At 38.5% G+C, this 20,629-nt stretch overlaps 1 protein-coding gene across 1 annotated transcript in view; it reads right to left on the bottom strand.

Moving 5' to 3' along the window:
* The window catches only part of LOC125916171 (zinc finger protein 82 homolog), a 69,175-nt gene that overhangs the window by 7,975 nt on the left and 40,571 nt on the right, over nt 1-20,629 (bottom strand). The window contains exons 6-8 of the mRNA XM_049622335.1: nt 15,409-15,658; nt 6,718-6,844; nt 5,053-5,145 (exon numbers count right to left, since the gene is read on the bottom strand). Of these exons, the coding sequence (XP_049478292.1) occupies nt 5,053-5,145; nt 6,718-6,844; nt 15,409-15,658 (470 nt within the window). The remainder of the gene's footprint in view (nt 1-5,052; nt 5,146-6,717; nt 6,845-15,408; nt 15,659-20,629) is intronic.

Raw genomic sequence — 20,629 nt, forward strand, 5'->3', positions numbered from 1 at the left:
ATATATATATCATATATATATATATCATATATATATTTATATATATATCATATATATATATATATCATATATATATTTATATATATATATAAAATCTCTAGGGGCGTCTGAGCAGATCATTTGGTTGAGGATCTATATGACCAGCTTAGGTCAAGATCTCACGGTTCACGGATTTAAGCACCACATCGGGGCGCCTGGGTGACTCAGTCGGTTAAGCGTCCAACTTCAGCTCAGGTCATGATCTCGCGGTCTGTGAGTTCAAGCCCCGCGTTGGGCTCTGTGCTGACCGCTCAGAGCCTGGAGCCTGTTTCGGATTCTGTGTCTCCCTCTCTCTGACCCTCCCCCATTCATGCTCTGTCTCTCTCTGTCTCAAAAATAAATAAACGTTAAAAAAATTTTTTAATAAAAAAAAAATAATAAGCACCACATCGTGCTCTCTGCTGTCAGCACAGAGCCTGCTTCAGATCCTCTGTCCCTATCTCTCTCTGTCCCTCCTTACCCTGCACTCTCTCTCTTTCTCTCTCAAAAATAAATAAACATTAAAAAAATAAAATATCTAACCCATTTTTATGAATTAACAAACCAAATACCAGTCCCAATTCTATTCAACCAAAGGATTTCTATTCAATATATTAAAGACTGCTAATGAGAATACAGAAAAATATAAGAACTTTCTCTCTCTATATATAATAATTACATTTAAGTTTAATAAAAGCCTGACATCCAAGAAACTGTACTTCTGAGAATCAATTTTTTTTTTTCCCCCCAACGTTTTTTATTTATTTTTGGGACAGAGAGAGACAGAGCATGAACGGGGGAGGGGCAGAGAGAGAGGGAGACACAGAATCGGAAACAGGCTCCAGGCTCCGAGCCATCAGCCCAGAGCCTGACGCGGGGCTCGAACTCACGGACCGCGAGATCGTGACCTGGCTGAAGTCGGACGCTTAACCGACTGCGCCACCCAGGCGCCCCTATGAGAATCAATTTTAAACACATTCTGAATAAGTCCACACTGAATGCTAATATTGAATAATCTTCACATTCTATTCATGACTATCTTCTTACTTCACTGAGAAAAAAGCAACAATAGAATATGCTATCTTCTCTCTACCACCTCTGACCAACCAACTGCATTCATAACTACATTGTTTTCTTTTTTATACCTTATTCTCTGGATCTTATGCCCTTTCCTCCACTCCCACCTCAAGGACACAGCTTCCACAATTATCTTCTTTCTCTATTGCATCAGTTTCCCCCACCTACAGAATCATTCTCATGAACACACAAACATGTTCTAATATATCACAAAATACATTGCTTATAACTCATATCCCCAGTGTAACTATGAATGTCATTTCCCAACTTCCTTTCATACACAATTCCTCCCAAGAATTCTTATACTGATTCTCATCACTGCCTCACCTACCCTTCTCTCATTATGTCATTTCAATCATGTTTTCACCCAGACTTCACTGATATCACTTGCCAGAACCTGGGATGAATTCTCCATCTCCACTGTCTACTCTCATTTTGAAACATTTTGTTTTTATGTCAGTGGCTGTTCCTTCTCTATCTCCTTTGCTATCTAAGGTCTAAATGGTGAAGTGCCCCATGAATCAATCCTCAGGCCAGTTTCCCTTGTCTGCTTTCTTCCTTCGAGCATGTCTTCCTTAGATGATCCAGTTCAGACCCATGGATTTAAATTTGAACCACAGACTCCCAGATGTACAATAGACCATAATCTCTCCCTGAGCTCCAGGTTATTCAGCTGCCTAATCAACATCTCAAAGAGAAACATATCTCAGAGTTAAAAATATCCAAAACAGAAATTCAATGTCCACCTTCCAACCTGCTCTTCTTATCTTCACCACTTCAGTAAATTGTGCTTCTATTTACCCAGCTAACACCCTTATCTCTTCCTTTGATAGATCTTTCCCACTTAATCCACTTATGATCCTATCAGCATGTTCTTTTTGGCATTACCTTCAAACATATCACAAGTCTAAGAGTTGCTTATTATCTCCTACTGTTGCCATTCTTTTTTTGTTTTTTCTTACTGTTGCCATTCTTATCCAAACCACCATTACTTCTAGTCCAAACAGCTGAAATTGCCTCCATACTGGTCCTTCCTGCTTACATACTCAACCAGAGGGATTATTTTATTTTATTTTATTTTTAATTTAAATATATTAAATTTATTGTCAAATTGGTTTCCATACAACACCCAGTGCTCATCCCAAAAGATGCCCCCTTCAATACCCATCACCCACCCACCCCCCTCCTTCCCACCCCCCATCAGCCCTCTGTTCTCAGTTTTTAAGAGTCTCTTATGCTTTGGCTCTCTCCCACTCTAACTTCTCTTTTTTTTTTTTTTTTTTCCCCTTCCCCTCCCCCATCGGTTCCTGTTAAGTTTCTCAGGATCCACATAAGAATGAAAACATACGGTATCTGTCTTTCTCTGTATGGCTTATTTCACTTAGCATCACACTCTCCAGTTCTATCCACGTTGCTACAAAGGGCCATATTTCATTCTTTCTCATTGCCATGTAGTACTGCATTGTGTATATAAACCACAATTTCTTTATCCATTCATTAGTTGATGGACATTTAGGCTCTTTCCATAATTTGGCTATTGTTGAGAGTGCTTCTATAAACATTGGGGTACAAGTGCCCCTATGCATCAGTACTCCTGTATCCCTTGGGTAAATTCCTAGCAGTGCTACTGCTGGGTCATAGGGTAGGTCTATTTTTAATTTTTTGAGGAACCTCCACACTGTTTTCCAGAGCGGCTGCACCAGTTTGCATTCCAGAGGGATCATTTTAGATTATATAGCAGGCTATAGCTTCCAATTTCTCTTAATGATTATATTACTTGACCCTTGCCTAACTCTGATCTCATCTTTTGTTACTCTCTTTTCCCTTCCTCCTCCTCTAGCCATAATGGCCTTCTTTTTACTCCTCAAACATGCAAAGCTATCTTCCTCCTTAGGCCTTTTCTGTTGGCTCAGAATGCTCTTGCCCTAGAGAATCACATGGCTTGAGCCTCACATCTCTCTTCAAATATCACCTCCTCAAAAAAGCCTTCTCTCGGGGCGCCTGGGTGGCGCAGTCGGTTAAGCGTCCGACTTCAGCCAGGTCACGATCTCGCGGTCCGTGAGTTCGAGCCCCGCGTCAGGCTCTGGGCTGATGGCTCGGAGCCTGGAGCCTGTTTCCGATTCTGTGTCTCCCTCTCTCTCTGCCCCTCCCCCGTTCATGCTCTGTCTCTCTCTGTCCCAAAAATAAATAAAAAACGTTGAAAAAAAAAATTTAAAAAAAAAAGCCTTCTCTCATTTATCTGCTCTTCTGTATGCAAGTTATACTTCAATAAAAGTTACTTGAAGGAAGAAAGAAACAAAGCAAGAAAAGAAAATGAAAGAAAAAAATGATCTTGTTTAAGATGTCTAATTTTGAGTCAAGAGTTGTCATTTTGGCTGAATACTTCCTGATTAAACTTACATTATCTTACTCATTTGGAAACTCTGCATTTCATTGTTTGTTTGTTTTTTTTTTCAGCATTAATAACTGTAAATGTCATTTAATTACCTAAGTGTGAAAAAGAAAATAAGTTAGGATTGAGACAAAAAGCATGTTTTTCCTTCCTGTGGTGGAGAGTGAGTCAGAAGATATAACATTATAGATAGTGTAGGCACTGAAATGGCCCTGTTACAAAACAAGAACTTTTAGCCTAAAATGAGTCTCCTCAGGCAGACCTGAATGTACAGACAGCAAAATACAGAATGACAACATATATCTCTCTATATAAAGAATATTGAGGATCTTTTTTAAAGACATTCAAAGAGAGATTAAAATAGCACAGAGGTGGAAGCTAAACCAAGGGATCATTCTTCCTATAGTCTATCACATTCATGTTTCTTCCTGATATGAAGGTAGATATATATATACACAGGGAAAAAAGCAGAGAATGAAATTCTACAATCTAAGGATCTTCGAGTAATTCATATAAAACTGTGATTGCTGATAAAACATATATGTATTCTTAGAATGTCAAGTATAGTCTTTTTATAGTCTTTTATTTCCCCAAAAAAGTTTTCCCAGACCATTTCTAAAGTAGCTTTCCATCCTACACCATTTTCTATTCTCTTACTTTGCTTACTTTACTTCATAGTACTCTCTTATTACCTGAAGTTATCTATCTTTATTATTTTTTTAAAGTTTATTTATTTATTTTGAGAGAGCCTGCACATGTGTATGCAAGTGAGGGAGGGGCAGAAAGAATCCCAAGCAGGCTCTGTGTTGGCAGATACGGGGCTCAAACCCATGAACCATGAGATCATGACCTGAGGCTGAAATCAAGAGTCGGACACTTAACTGAGCCGCCCTGGTGCCCCCTAAAATTGTATTTCCTATTTATTTATAGTTACTATGTGTCTCTTATTACAAGGTAAATTCCATGGGGGACAGAGACTCTATTGGCTTTATTTACTACTCTATTGATAGTGTCTAGCACAGTGCCCAGCTCAGAGGTAGGTAGATAAGTCAATCAGTCAGTTAGTCTAACTATCTACTATTTATAAATGCAAAAGAAGAAAGCAGCTGAATCAAAATATAGATAGAATGGTTGTTAACAGGGAACAAAGAGAGCACCTCTCCACCCATGCCCCCTTCAAAGAGGAGGAAAATTTGAAAGAACAACAGCAACAACAACAAAAGAGTGGTAAATGGATAAATAAATAGTTCTATACGTATCCCCTGCTAAGACCTTAACTTGCTCCTCAGGTCTTAGACCTTTTCCTTTCAGGCCCTAGACCTTAATTTTTTAATTTTTTTAAAGACTTTATTTTTAAGTAATCTCTACACCCAACGTGGGGCTCAAACTTACAACTGCGAGATCAAGAGTCATATGCTCTACCGACTAAGCCAGCCAGGCACCCCAGGCCTTGGATCTTTAAAGAGGACTTTCTAAACAACAGCAGTAGAGTGTGCCTCTTCCCGAACTAGTTGTGTGGTTTCCTCTGGTGATGGCTTCCCCCTGCTTAATTGGGGCTCACTCACCTGCATATCGTCTCCTTCCTTTCCTCACAACTTTCCAGGGCTCTTTTCCTTGCTCCAACAAGGAAATCACGTCTGGCTTAGAAATGAAGCATCCTGATTAGAAGAAATGAAATGTAAGGTGATATGGAAATAAAAAATAAATTCAAAGTTACTTTGATTCAATCTTGGCTAACTTCTTAATAAACTACAGGTCAGATTGATAAAGCCTTTAGAACAAAGAAGTGCAAGATAGCTAAAAAACATTCATATTAAGGTTACATAATAAATAGATTAATTTATATTCATAGAAGTAATCCTTCTTGAGGCAAGTGGTTGAGAGCACAGACTGCCCGAGTTCAAATCCTGTCTCTGCCACATCCTAGTTTTAAGAATAGTAATCGTACCCTTCATACACAATTGTTGTGACAGTTATATTAACATATACCTATATCTAAACACTGCCTAGGCTATGTACTAAGCACTATATACACAGTTGTCCCTTGAACAATGCAGGTTTGAACTGCAACAGTCCACATATATGTGGATTTTTTTTGATAAGTAAGTACTGTAAATGTATTTTCTCTTCTTTATGCTTTTCTTAATTTTTTTCCTCTAGCTTACTTTAAAGAATACAGTATACAATACATATAACATACAAAATATGTGTTAATCAACTCTATGTTATCAGTAAAACTTGTGATCAATAGTAGGCTATTAGTTAAGCTTTGGGGAGTCAAAAGTTACATGCAGATTTTTGACTGCATAGGGGATTGGCATCCCTAACCCCTATGTTGTTCAAGGGTCGAATGTATTTTATTAGCTATTATTATTTATTGTCATTGTTATTTTGCTGAGGGGAAAACAAGAAGTTTCCAGAAGCATTTATTGTTATTTCTTATATTAATATAATGTTAAATGCAAAGTTCTTGGATTTTTAATTTTTAATCATGAAAGTAGGTAAAAGTGAATATGTTTATTAACAAAAGGAATGAGTTGTCTTGAATTGTAAATAAATCCTGTTGATCCAACTTAACACTACAAATATTATCTGTTCTTTTGGTAGATAAAAACCAAGATACATGGTCTAGCTATTTTCCTAACAGGTATACCAACAAATAACAAAACACCTATAGCAATTCTGAGTTCACATACAAAGTGAAACCTGATTTCTTTTTTTTTTTTTAAGTTTATTTATTTATTTTGGAAGAGAGACAGCATGCATACACAAGTGGGGTGGGGGTGGGGGGCACAGAGAGAAAGGGAGAGAGAGAATCCCAAGCAGGCTCCGCAATAACAGCATGGGGCTTGAACTCACGAACCGTGATATCATGACCTGAGCAGAAATCAAGAGTAAGACACTTGAATGACTCAGCCACCCAGGTACCCTGGAAACCTGATTTCTTTGACACTAGTAAGGCTGTATTCAAATCCACCCTTTTTTCATCAATAAGGAAGGCCTAAAGGCCACTTAAGAATGAGGAAGATGGCACATTAAAAAAAAAAAAAAAAAGAATAAGGAAGATGAATATGCCTAACAGAGGTGTTCAGTTTCAAACAAATAAAGTTCAAACCATTAACTGAGAACAGGGAGCAGAAATTTAGATAGCTTCTTGAAAGATATTACTGAAATTTCCAGAGAAAAAAGCAGAGATTACAGAAAACATGTCTACAGGCGGATGACCTTACCCAGTGAGACCAAGTTGCTGTAATTCTCCAACATTACATCTCTGTACAAGTCCCTCTGTTCCAGGTCCAGGTATTCCCACTCCTCCTGAGAGAAGACTATGGACACATCACTGAACATCAGTGATCTCTGCAATGACAAACCATATAATACAATTGAAATTAAAGAAAATTTGTTTTAAGATGGAAGAGATACTGCAGGAAATGGACCATATGGCAAACAAAAAGGCTTGGGCTGGAAGCCTTTAATATAGTGAGTTAGGAAATGAGTGTGCCTGAAGCAGCATGCCTATGTGCTCTTGAAGAATCCTGTTGCTATAGGTGCAGCCTCTTGAATACTCTGGCGTATCTTGATCATCCAAACATGTCTGGGAAAGAAAAAAATCAGTTTTCCAATTAAATGAAATATTGTATATAAGCCTGTGCCTGTTACATGTCTCCCTCATAAAGTCTCAAGAAATGTAGTTCTTCCACCCTTTCCCTTTAAAGAACAGATTTTTAAAAAGTTTCCTTATAATATTTCTATGTTAGAAAAGGATATGAATAAAGAATTTATTCCAAGTTCATCATTGAATCAGATCATATCATAAGCATTTTTCCATTTATGACAGATTCTTTAATGAAGTCTAAAAAATTGTATAATAGTCTATGTGAGGGTATATGAGACTTAATCATTCTTCCATTTTGGTCTATACAAAATATTTAAGGTTCTCCTCAGTTGTAAAGGTCTATAAACTATGTATCTGCATGATTTTCCTACTTATCATTTTCCATCACTCACTGTATACATTCCTTGTTCCTGACTTAGAGGATATGGATGTAGATTCTGGATACTGGTGATCCAGAATCACAGAGATGTCATTCTAGACCAGCATATCCTGTTCAACTACAAATGGAACCCTGATCCTAGTATACAACTCTTAGGGATTCCTAGGGAAGGTCCTTGATCTCTTTGCATGCAAGACCCAATTATATCTGTACCCCATCCTAAAAGCCTCACAAAGCAAGTGAGCTCACCATATGTTGAGGCTGAGGCCAACCAACAGCAAATCTTATCTTACATACTTGGAAAACCCAAATCCAGAAACATTCAGTTTCCCCATGAGTAGTCAAATGGGCTCATCCTCTTTCATCAACTCACAAAGATGGTCAAACATCCCCCTCAAGCGATTTCATTTCTGCCCCACTGCAGCTCTTAGCAAAAGATTGAGCACATATAGGAGATGCTAAATGATTTTTTTTTTCAGTGAATACACGAATAATGACTGGCGAAAAGAGGACTCATAGGACAGGTGTTGTGCTAAATAGCCTCATCCCTCACTGGATTTGGAGGACTGGGAGAAGATTCCTAGATGGGACTCTGATAGGTAGGAAGTTTCAGGATAAAGAAATGTTCATAGGACATTAACATGACTGTATTTTCAGGAGAAAGAAACAGTAACTTACATGGGCCATGGTTTAGAAACTCAAGAACTGGTCAGTCTTCCTTGGAGTTTACTTGCCTGGAGGGTTCACAGAGGCCAGAGCTAGGGGGAAGAAAAGAAAGCCATGAGATGAGATAGTCCTCAGAACTCACAAAATGGCTGGAGTTAATGTCCTTTTCCCCTCCCTTGAACTCTCTCTCTCTCTCTCTCTCTCTCTCTCTCACACACACACACACACACACACACACACACACACACACTCTGAGGGAGATTTGAGGGCATCTGGAAAATCTAATCCCTCCTCGAAAATTCCAGGGCTGATAAAGGGCCACATCATCTAAATAAGAATATCTTTCAAAGCTTTGCAGGCTTGCTTGGATTCATCAGATACAAAGAGAGAAATTCCTAAGTCCCAACCCTGGCAGTCATTAACCACTGTCAAACTGCTACACTGGCAACCCTACCAGCCTGCCAGCCTGTACAATAACTTCCAGAATCTTCTGGGCTCATCACTTTTTTCAATCAGAATCAACCACACTGCTTTCCTACATGTCTTTATTTACCATTCTCTTTCTTACAACCTAGGCTGAAAAGGTGTGGATACATGCTCTCAACAGGTAGACAACACATAACTATATCAAAGACTTCCATAGGATAGGCATTTTATATACATTAAGTGGATCCTTAGGATTGCTATGTAGTATAATAATTATCTATGCAATGGACCATAATATTTACAATAAAAGTAAAACCACTTGCAGAAATTCAGTTAAGTAGCAAAGCTGAATTTGGATTCCTCATTTTTCTAACCAAAGTCAGCTCTTAATCAACTCTAGTTCTGGTCTCTGAAACCCAGAATTTCTTGTTCCAATGGGAGAAACATGAGCATGCAGGACTCATTAAAAAATAGAAATAACGGGGCTCCTGGGTGGCTCAGTGGGTTAAGCATCCAGCTCTTGATTTTGTTTGGTTCAGGCCATGATCTCACGGTTTGTGAGTTCCAGCCCCAAGTTGGGCTCTGCGCTGACAGTGCCGAGCCTGCTTGAGATTCCTTCTCTTTCCCTCTCTCTCTGCCTCTCCCCCGCTCATGCTTTTTCTCTTTCCTTCTCTCTCAAAATAAATAAATAAACCTAAAAAAATAGAAATAACATGTGAAACCACCAAAAGACATTAAATCTCACTTTGGGAGTACTTATGCCCATATTAGCAAGTTTGTAAGGAAATGAATACTCTAACCTGCAGATTGTGTAAATTTAAAATTATGTCCAAGCAGGGAAGCACCTGGGTGGCTCAGTAGGTTAAGCATCTGACTTCAGCTCAGGTCATGATCTTGTGGTTTGTGAGTTCGAGCCCCGCGTCTGGCTCTGTGCTGGCAGCTCAGAGCCTGGAGCCTGCTTCAGATTCTGTGTCTCCCTCTCTCTCTGTCCCTCCCCAACTCATGCTCCATCTCTCTTAAAAATAAACATTCATTAAAAAAAAATTATGTCCAAGCAGCATTTAAACCATGCAAATCTTCTAACTCAGAAATTCTACTCTGGGGATTAAAGAAAATAATTGTATATATGTACAAGATGTAAGAATGTAGTGACAGACATTATTTATAATGGAAAAACCTGGAAAGAATCTAAAAATCCTTCAGTAGAAAATAGATTAAATAAATTATAAAGCACCCACAGAATGAAAAATCTTGTCACTTAAAAAAATGATAATACAGACTTTTAATTGGAAAGATGGAAATATGTTTACTACATGCTGCTGAGTGAAGAATGCAGGTGACAACAGTTGTGAGTACTGTGATCCTGTTATAGCAGGGCAAAAAAGATATATATATTTGTGCATGTGCATGATAATCACAAAATCTAAGCTTTTAAAAATATATAAGGACATACAAAATATTCAAGATAAAATATTCTTCAATAAAATAAAATAAAATGGACATTATGAATACATTAGTAAAGTATAATTAGGCATCTGACTCTTGATTTCAGGTCAGGTCATGATCCAAGGGTTGTGAGATCAATCCTGTTGGACTCCGTGCTGAGCATGGAGCCTGCTTAAGATTCTCTTTCTTTCCCTTTGCCTCCCTCTCCCCTGCTTGTGTTCACACACTCTCTCTCTAAAATTTAAAAAAAAAAAAAAAAAAAAAAAAAAGATCTGGAAAGATTGCTAATTTCCCCATTTTGATCTTAGTTTTCTTCTTTTTGCTTATATTTACTTCATTATTTTATATGGCAATATATACTCTGGAAAGATATTTTTGAAATTTTGTAAATGGGAAGCTTTTCTTCAAATAGGTGAAAGAGACTCACTTCTGAAGCAGTCACCTCTTGAGCTTGGAGGAAAAAAGCTACTATATATTTTCTTCTAGCTCCCAATAGCTGACCCAACTCTATGATTTGTAAGTTTGTTCATGTATGTTGAAGTTTTGCCTAGAAAAAAATGGTTAAACACCCCCCATCTAATGCCTTGTTTCTCTGCTGCTGCCTTTCTTAACTTCTGTACTAATGCATTGATCTTGCTTCTGAACCAGTCATTTTAGCCATGATGCCCTCCAAAGAGGTGCTGAATCTTTTGCCCTGTTGGGTCTCACTTTGCATCAACATCATGAGAATAAAAACCATAAGGCATAACACCTCTTACATACAGTCCATTTACCTATACAGAAATCCTCTGGATTTGGCGTTTTTTGGTTACAACCTGATAAAGCTTGCTATAATCAGATAATGTATCTTCTTCCCAGGAATTCCCAAGCTAACTTCTTCAGTGACCTTTATCACACTTAGTCTAATTCCTATACAGTTTTATCTATGTTGATAGATAATAATTTAAGAATCAACCCTGTTATGTGGATCCTGAGAAACTTAACAGAAGACCATGAGGGAGGGGAAGGGGGAAAAAAAAAAGGTTAGAGAGGGAGGGAGCCAAAACATAAGAGACAATTAAAAACTGAGAACAAACTGAGGGTTGATGGGGGGTGGGAGGGAGGGGAGGGAGGGGAGGGGAGGTATTGAGGAGGACACCTGTTGGGATGAGCACTGGGTGTTGTATGGAAACCAATTTGACAATAAATTTCATATTAAAAAAAAAATCAACTTGTCATTTTAGTCACTCTTTCACCCTCAGAGTACTAGCATAGGATCAGGCATATTGTGAGTACTTTATAAAATGTCTAATAATTCAACCTAGAAATTCCATTTCTAGGAATTTATCCCTGGAAAATTTTTATAGAAGTATACAAGGAGATATATACAAGGAAGTTTGTCAAGGAATACTTTCTAACCAAAAGTCAGAAAACCTAACAGTAAGGCAACCAGCTAAATAAATTAGGTTCTACAATATGATGGCATATTATGTAATTATTAATAATAATGGTACTGGTTCATATTAATTCATGAAGAAAGATATCCATGATAAACTTCCAAGTGCAATAGGCAGACCAAAAAGAATATCCACAACGGTGGGAGGTGACTGACTCTCACATATGAAGAACACAGGCTTTGTTGTCAGGATCCAGAATATGAATCTAAGGTTTGATGTTATCAACTGGGAGACTTCAGGCATGTTAGTTTTCAGTGCCACTGCTTCCTCTTAGATAAACTGGAGAATAGTAACAGTATATACCTTATAAGGTTATTGTGAAGGTTAAGTAATATAATACATATAAAGCACTTAAAATACCTTATTACAAGCAATAAATAAAATTAAAAAATTACATGCCCGTTATTCCATGTGTTTAAAAAAGTATCTTTAATAAAAGCATTTTAATTATTTGGTAAATTATCTTTAATAATTTTACTTTTAATTTAATTTTATTTTTGAGAGTGAGCATGAGCAAGGGAGGGGCAGAGAGAGAGGGAGACAGAGAATCCTAAGCAGGCTCCACACTGTGAGCGCAGAGCCTGATGCAGGGCTTGAACCCATGAACCATGAGATCATGACCTGAGCCGAAATTGAGAGTTGGATGCTTAACCAACTGAGCCACCCAAGCGTCCCTTTAATAATTTTAATACTAGGATGCCCTTTCTCCTTTCTCTTATAGTGAGATTTTCAGGACTCCTCTTTCTTACAACATTAGTAAATTTTAGAACTGTTTGAGAATGTAATTCTTCTTAATAAATAATATTAGCAAAAAAGATTCATAAAAATCAAGAAGTAGAACAAAGTCCCTTTTGCTCTCTATTCCTAGCAGTTCCAAAGAAACACCACTTGGCATCATAAAACTCAAGAAATTTGGTAAGGTATCATATTGAACACATTAACACATTAAAAACATTTGATCAAGTTCTTCTGTATAACATGCCTGAATTATTTGTCATTACTACCACGTTCCACTGTTATTATAAATCTCTACTTAGGAGCAACCTTGAACCACAAAAAAAAAAAAACAACACCTCAATTCTGAAAAGATATCTTACTTGATATTTGTTGCCCTGATAAATGTTTCCATAATCCTAAAAGGTATAAAGTCTTGAAAAAAATTTCAGATTAGAGGGAAACCACTGTACTCTCCTTTACTCTGTACAAAGAGCAATATAATAAATCTTATGACTGCGCTGGATTTCTTTTCAAAATGTTGGAGAGTATCTCCTTAAATAATCAATTTTTGTAATTCTATTTTACGAAATAAACATATGTACACAAGCGCACAGAAAAAAGATTTGGAAAAACAAACATCAAAGTACTAATATTCATTAACTCTGTATGATGGGACTATGAACAAATTAAATGTTCTTCTTTATAAGTTCCTTAGGTCTGCATATTTTTCTTGTTTATAATAAACCTGCATTAATTCTATCATCAGAAACAAACACTATTTTCAAACAAAATAAAAAAGAGTTGAGGAGAGGAACTATCTTTTAGTTGTTAAGAGAAAGGAGTCTATAGGACTGTGAAATGAGTGAGTTCCTAAAAAAAAAAAAAAATCAGTATGGCAGAAATAAATAACACTCATCAGTTTTTTTACTGTTCTTCACCAAAACAAGGTGCTGCCTTCACCTTATTCTGTGACTGAACACAATCAAGGTAAGCAGCATTCTTTTTTATTTTTTTTTAACATTTATTTATTTTTGAGAGACAGAGAGAGACAGAGTATGAGCAGGGGAGGGACAGAGAGAGAGGGAGACACAGAATTCGAAGCAGGCTGCAGGCTCCAAGCTGTCAGCACAGAGCCGGACACGGGGCTCAAACTCACAAACCTCAAGATCATGACCTGAGCAGAAGTCAGAAGCTTAACCAACTGAGCCACCCAGGCACCCCAAGGTAAGCAGCATTCTTAAATTCAGTAAAAATACGCCAAAGCAGACAGGAATATTTGGTACACGATAGAGGCTTTCTCTCTGCCTTTCTCCACTGCATAACTAATTATAGTTTCACATTAGATATAATCCTTGCAAAATTTCTACAAATCCCTAGTTTACTAGAAGGGATTCATCTGTAATTAAAATTTTCCTGAGTCATCTTGTTCAAAACTATGACTATTGCTTAAAATTTATTATTTACAGGGCACCTGGGTGGCTCAGTAAGTTGAGCATCCAACTCTTGACTTCAGCTCAGGTCATGATCTCATGGTTCGGAAGCACCATGTCAGGCTCCACTGCTTGGGATTCTCTCTCTCCATTCTCTCTCTCTTTCAAAAATAAATAAATAGACTTTAAAAATTTTTTTAAATTTTTTCCTTCTCATGATTCACATGTTTAATGACATAAAATTGCATCACAGGGATGGAGTGTGACTTAAGAATTTCCTATTGTTAGACACTAATTTTATTTGTTATCTAAAAGTACATTCTCAGATATTAGTCTTTGACTCTAGGACAGTAAATCTAAATCTTTTTAGGATCATGTTTGAAAATCTCATTAAATTATGGACTTCCTCCCCATAAAAATGACATATTAACAAACATCTACAACAACTTAAATACAACTTCAAGGAGTTTCTGGTTCCCTGAAAGCTCCAAATGGATTTAAATTACCTCTGGTTAAGAATTTCTGTTCTAGACCATTTGAGCATCTCATTTTTTTTTTTTTTTTTAACTAGGAAATCCCCATCACAGTTAGCTTGGTATTTTCATTTTTCCTGATCTATTGGAGGTGGGTGGGGACTTGCCCCAAATCACATTAACAAATAGCTAATGTTTATTAAATACTTATCAAGTGTCAGGAGCTGTTCTAAGAGCTTTACACTTAAAAAGAAAGCTCATAGAAGTAATGGGAAGTATCTGTCAAATGGACAAGTGCATATAGGCACTAGGTAGGTAGCCTAAGTATTAACTCAATCGACAGGAAATTTAAAAAGGAAGCAAATGTTCCCATGCCCTAAAATATAAAAATGCATTTCATATTATATGAGGAAATACCCACTCACCTTGACCTTAACTTTTTACAATGGACAAGAGCATTCCTTCTCCTCCTCCTCCTCCTCCTCCTCCTCAGAGCCCTTTCCTTAGGGTTTGACAAGATTGAGGAAGAAGGGAATCTTAGGACAACAGGCCTTTCTTGGAGCCCAGCCCAGCTAAATTAGGGCACGCCACGACCCCATCTGTCCCCACCAACCACCCACACATAAACCGAGTAAAGAGGGAGAATATTGTTGACCCTTCCTAGTATTAGAAAAAGGCCAGGGTCACGGTTGTGGGAGGCGGGCGGCGGGAATCGGACTTCTGGGCAGTTTCCCGGAAGAAACTCGGTGGTTCTGAAACCTGCAGCTGGACCCCTCAGAGCTGTGTGTGTGTGTGTGTGTGTGTGTCCGCGCGCGCATCTGAAGATGTAGTGGGGTGGGGGTACCCCCAGGAACCTGCCTGCGAGGCACGTTCTTTTCTAACATTCTTATCCCAAGATCGGGTATGAGCCTTTTCGCTGGCGCTCAGCTATCTGTCTGGGAGCTTTTTCTCTGCCGCTGGGCGCGTGCGGCTAGAGGACAGAAGATCAGCTGCGACGCCAGGGTCGGAGTCACATAGTCCACGGTCACGCAACCTTCCGTCACACAAGAGGATCTGCATCCAATTCAGCCACACAAATGCCATCACCCACTAGTTCCGACCTCACAGCCACACACAGTCCTGATGCCACACTCGGGCCCCGTCACGCCCACGGTCACCCAGATACACAACCACACACACCACTGCCGTTCTCACGCACACTCGGGCCTGAGGTGAGAGGCTCGCCACACTCTGCGGTACTGCAGCGCCTCCCTTCTGTCTCCTAATCTCCAGGCCAGGCGGCAACGCCTCTCCGACCCTCTGAACCGGGACTGCTCACCTTGGGTGTCGCACCTGCCTCACGGTGATGCTCAGTGTAAGCGAGGATGGGACGGAACCTGCAAGTACACAGCCCCCGGGGCTTAACGGGCCGCGCGCGGAGGCTGCTGGGAGCTCGCTCTGTAGGCACTGAGTGCGCCGGCGCCGCCAGCCCAGGGGAGCGGAGCTTCCACCCCGCCCGCTCGCCGCTTGAGGCGGAGATCTAGGCGGGCTCCTGCGCGGGCCGCGTTCCCGGCTCTTTGTCCCAAGAAAGTCCCGGCAGGTCCTGGAGCGCGGCGGGCACCAACAACCGGCGTATTAAAGGGGGGATATGCATAAATGTGACTCTCCCTACCGCCCGCTCGATGGCACTGTGTGTCTATCTTTGGAGTGGTTCTGGGTACGACTTTTTCATTGGGTGTGGCTGGTTTGTGTTTGTGAAGTGCTACTTCGAGGACCGGAATGTGGTTTGTGAGGGAGATTTTGACTGGATTGTGTGTCAGACTGTACAGGACTAAGAATGTTGTGTTGGCCTGCGAGGTAATGGGTCTGTGAACGTGTCTGTAATTGACTCTGAACATTTAGGTGGCACGGTTCTGATAAATACGTTTTCCCCAGGCCTTCCCTGCAGACCTTGGATGGGAGTCCCTCAGTGTGTGCCTGATTGTGGCGTGTGTGTGTGTGTGTGTGTGTGTGTGTGCGCGCGCGCACGCGCGCGCGCTTCTGGTGTGTTCCTGCGGGACTGTGACGATGTGGAATGATTGGATGAGACCAAAAGCCTCACTCGCCTCAATTCTGAAATGAGAAAGGAATGTTGCATTTTCAAGAAGCATCATCTTTACTGAAGCATTTGGTGAAAAAAACTGATTTTTCTGGAAAATTGTGTATTTACATTTAATCACAGGTTTATTATGGAGAATGTAAATAAACCTAGCTTTAAACATAAGATTTCAAAGGAAATTCCTGTCCTGGAATAGTTTATTTGCTCCTTCCCCAGATTTCCAGAATAGGCTGTTCCTCTTAATGTTAAGGGGACTTTGTTGGGAGGATTTAAGAAGGCCCAGACTAAGAAAAAACATCTTGGGGCCAGTTAAGCATCTGACTCTTGACGCAGGTCATGATCTCTCGGTTTGTGAGATGGAGCCCCACATTGGGCTCTGTGCTGACAGTGCTGAGCCTGCTTGGGATTCTCTGTCTCTTCCTCTCTCTCTCTGCCCCTCCTCTGCTCATGCTTGATCTCTCTCAAAAATAAATGTTAAAAGAAAAAAACATCTTTACCTAAAAGAGAAGCACTATGGCTAGAGCAGACAACCCAGGATTAGGGAGTCAAATATCTTGGGTTCTAGATCAGACACTCTTCTCTTTGTTGAAGGAAGGCAAGAAACTTAAGACTCAAAGCATTCATTCATGCTGACATTACTAATTCAAATGTAATGTTACAAGGTTTTATTCTTACCTTTTATATTTGTTTTTTTCCTCTAATAATCTCTCTCTAGAAATCCTGGTTCCTAGTAATATTAACATATTTATATAGTTGCAGTAGTCTAGAATGGCCATAAGATAGTTTAAAATTGTGATGCCAATATTATTACTAAAAATAAAACTAGTAAATAAAATTTTAGATTGTAGTTATTCTAAAGCAGGGGTTGACAAATTACAAATCTGGCCTGCCACGTATATAGCTAGTGAGTAAAGAATAATATCTACCTTTAAAATGGTTTTAAAAAATCGGAAGAAGAATATTTTGTGACGTGTAAAAAATCATGCATTTCAAACTTCAGTGTCTATGAATAGTTTTACTGGAACATAGCCATGTTCATTTATTCATTGTCTATGGCTGCATTTAAGCTACAAGGGCAGGATTGAGTAGTTATGCTGACTGAATGGCTTGCAGAGCTTAAAATACAGTCAATTCCCATTATTCACAGTTCTATAAAGTTATTGCAAACACTGAATTAGCAAACCATTTCTCCTAAAGGAAATACGGGGTTTCCTGCAAGTATCAGATGACATTTTCTTCAACCAACCAATACATACCTTGTTTTATGTGCTTCAACACATAAATAGAAAATTTGTGTTTTCTTGTGAGCCTAGAAGATAAATCCAACTTACCTTATGAAAGAATTTTCCTATTTTTCTGTTCAGGAAACCAGCTGCTTTTTTTTTCTTTAACATTTATTTATTTATTTATTTATTTATTTATTTATTGAGGCACAGAGAGAGAGAGAGCACAAGTGGGGTACAGGCAGAGAGAGAGGGAGACACAGAATCCAAAGCAGACTCCAGGTTCTGAGCTGTCAGCACAGAGCCCAACGCAGGGCCTCAAACCCACGAACTGTGAGATCATGACCTGAGCCGAAATAAGATGCTTAACTGAGCCACCCAGTTGCCCCTAGGAAACCAGCTGCTTTCTTACCTGTGTTTCTCCTCTGATGGAGGTATACCAATATGAATAAAAAATAATTTGATACCTCTGCTCTTATAAGGACCAGCTATTTTTCCTCTGATAAAACTGATTTCTCAGCCTAAGTACCATTCCTGGCCAAGTGATTCATAAACAAACACGTAATCTCAATCTACTCAGGAATATGAGTGCAGAGTAAAGTTCTGTATATATGTAATCAGGCATGGGTGGTATGATGTCACTGAGGAAGATAGAAAATTCTTTAGCTTGGGACTGGGGATTTTAGGTTGATGGTGGTGGATTTCAGCAATTGATTTCTGAGCTAACATAGCATACTGTCCATTTAGAGCTATTTATATCATCCTCCCTTCTTTGGAGATTCACTGGAGAGGGCTGACAACTGGCCATACTTTGTGTTCAATCATAAATATTGTTACCACTCTGCTTCCCATATATTTTAATACTAAGAGAAACAAACCACATTTCTTATCTTATAGATGAGGTTTGTGATCAAAATTCCTGTGTCCCTCCAAGAGGTGCAGATACCCAATCAAGACTGAAAGAGCCACATTCAGGAACATAATGAGGTGTGTGTGATGGGTACAATCTCTGTCTTCTTTATAACTAAATTATCAATAGGTTTTGGTTGAAACATATATTTAAAAAAACAACAACTTGGCTTAGGAAACCCTAAAGCAAGCCTTCAAATTCATTGTTTTTTGTTTTTATTCTCTTAGAACACTTCTGCACATTTTCTTTCTATCCTCTATTTAATTCTTTGTGAAGTGCCTCCTTTGTTAAAATGGTAGCTTTGAAGAGGTACTTATGCATTGTAACTTGGTGGAATAGAAAACACTTAAAGCCACTCAAAAGAAACTTTATAGGAATGTCACATAGATTTCAGAAATGTGGTATTGCTAAATTCCATCTTTCCTCCTGTTACTCTTCTGTGATAATAATTTGGGGTTCTCCTTGTCACAATCTATACAAATTCAGAAATTCTGAACTGGGAATTGAAAGGATTTTTTTTTTTTTTAATGTCATAATCTACATGAGGGAAGAGGGCTGGTAGCAGTCCTTTGTCATTTAGCTCCCGTTGGCTTGCATTCATTATCAAACATTTAATGTTTATGAAAGATCTATCCCTACGTGCAAAGGTGTTTTTTATTAGTTTGGAAACACTGAGCTTGTGTTTATTCATTTTTTTATTAAAAAAATTATTTTTAATGTTTATTTATTTTTGAAAGAGGGAGAGACAGGGCGTGAGCAGGGCAGAGACAGAGGGAGACACAGATCCAAAGCAGGCTCCAGGCTCTGAGCTGTCAGCACAGAACCCTACTACGTGGGACTCAAACTCATGAACAACAAAATCATGACCTGAGCTGAAGTCAGACGCTTAACCGACTGTGTCACCCAGGCGCCCTGCAGCCACTTTAAAAAACAGTCTGGAAGTCCCCCACACTGTTAAAGGTATAAAACGTATAACTCAGCAATTTCACTCTTAGCTATATATGCCCAAGAGAAAGAGAAATATGTGTCCACAGAAACATTTCATGAATGTTCAGAGCAACATTAATAACCATAGCCAAAAAGTGGAAATGACCTAGATGTCCAGCAACAAATGCATGGATAAATTAAGCATGGTATATCCATACAACAGGGTATTTATTATTCAGCCATAAAAAGGATGAAGTACTGACACATACAAGGGATGAGCCTTGAAAACATGCTATGTGAAAGAAACCAGACACAAAAGACAACATATTATATAATTACATTTATATTAAATGTATAGAACAGGCGAATTCATAAAGACAGAAAATAGGTAAACGGTTGCCTAGTGTTGGAAGGTATGGGGAAAACAATCCCAAGTAGTTAAAGAACTGTCTTTGAAGTCTCAAAAAAAAGGTAGGTGTAAACATAGAATACAGTAGTAAATATGGTATAAACATAGGATATAATAGTACTTCCTTATCTGTGGGGGGGGTATACTTCCAAGACCCTTCCCAGTGGATACCTAAACCTACAGATAGTACCAAATCCTATGTAGACTATGTTTTTTTCTATACAGACATAGTTATGATAAAATGTAATTTATACATTAGACTCAGTAAGAGATTAACAATAACAACTAATAATAAAATAGAACAATTAGAACAATATACTCTAATAAAAGTTATATGAACGTGGTCTCTCTCAAAATATCTATTATACTGTACTCACCCTTCTTGTGATGGTGTGAAATGATAAAATCTCTACATGAGGAGATGCAGTAAGGTGACTGACATAGGCATTATGATGCACTGTCTGGCTAACACTGACCTTCTGACCATACATCAGGAGGAGGATCATCTACTTCTGGACCACAGTTGACCACAGATGACTGAAACCATGGAAAGCAAAACTGTGGATAAGGTGGGGGGGGGGGGACTACTTTATCATAGAATAGTTGAAATGAATGGACTGTATTAAACAATAATATGGATGCACCCTGGCAATCTAATGTTAAAAGAAAAATATTTATATTCCTTAAGGTTCTATGGAACATGAAACCCATTTCATAAAGTGAAATTTAACAAGAAAATAAAAATAGATTAAAGTAATCTTATCCTAGAGTTCTTAAGTTCCCAAATCATAAATTCTTCTAAAATAAGGAATTTTAATAATTTAAACTTTATGGATTATAAGGGAATATGATTTATCACTGTAGATTCCATATATAACTGATTATACTATAAGAACCTGAGCTAAATGGATATCTTTTTCCAAAGGAAATTTAAACTGCATGATAGTATGCAACAACAGAATTAAGTTCCTTGTATTCCTTATTATGGATTCTTTACAATTTCTACT

Source organism: Panthera uncia, assembly GCF_023721935.1.
Source record: "Panthera uncia isolate 11264 chromosome E2 unlocalized genomic scaffold, Puncia_PCG_1.0 HiC_scaffold_19, whole genome shotgun sequence".
Lineage (NCBI taxonomy): Eukaryota > Metazoa > Chordata > Mammalia > Carnivora > Felidae > Panthera > Panthera uncia.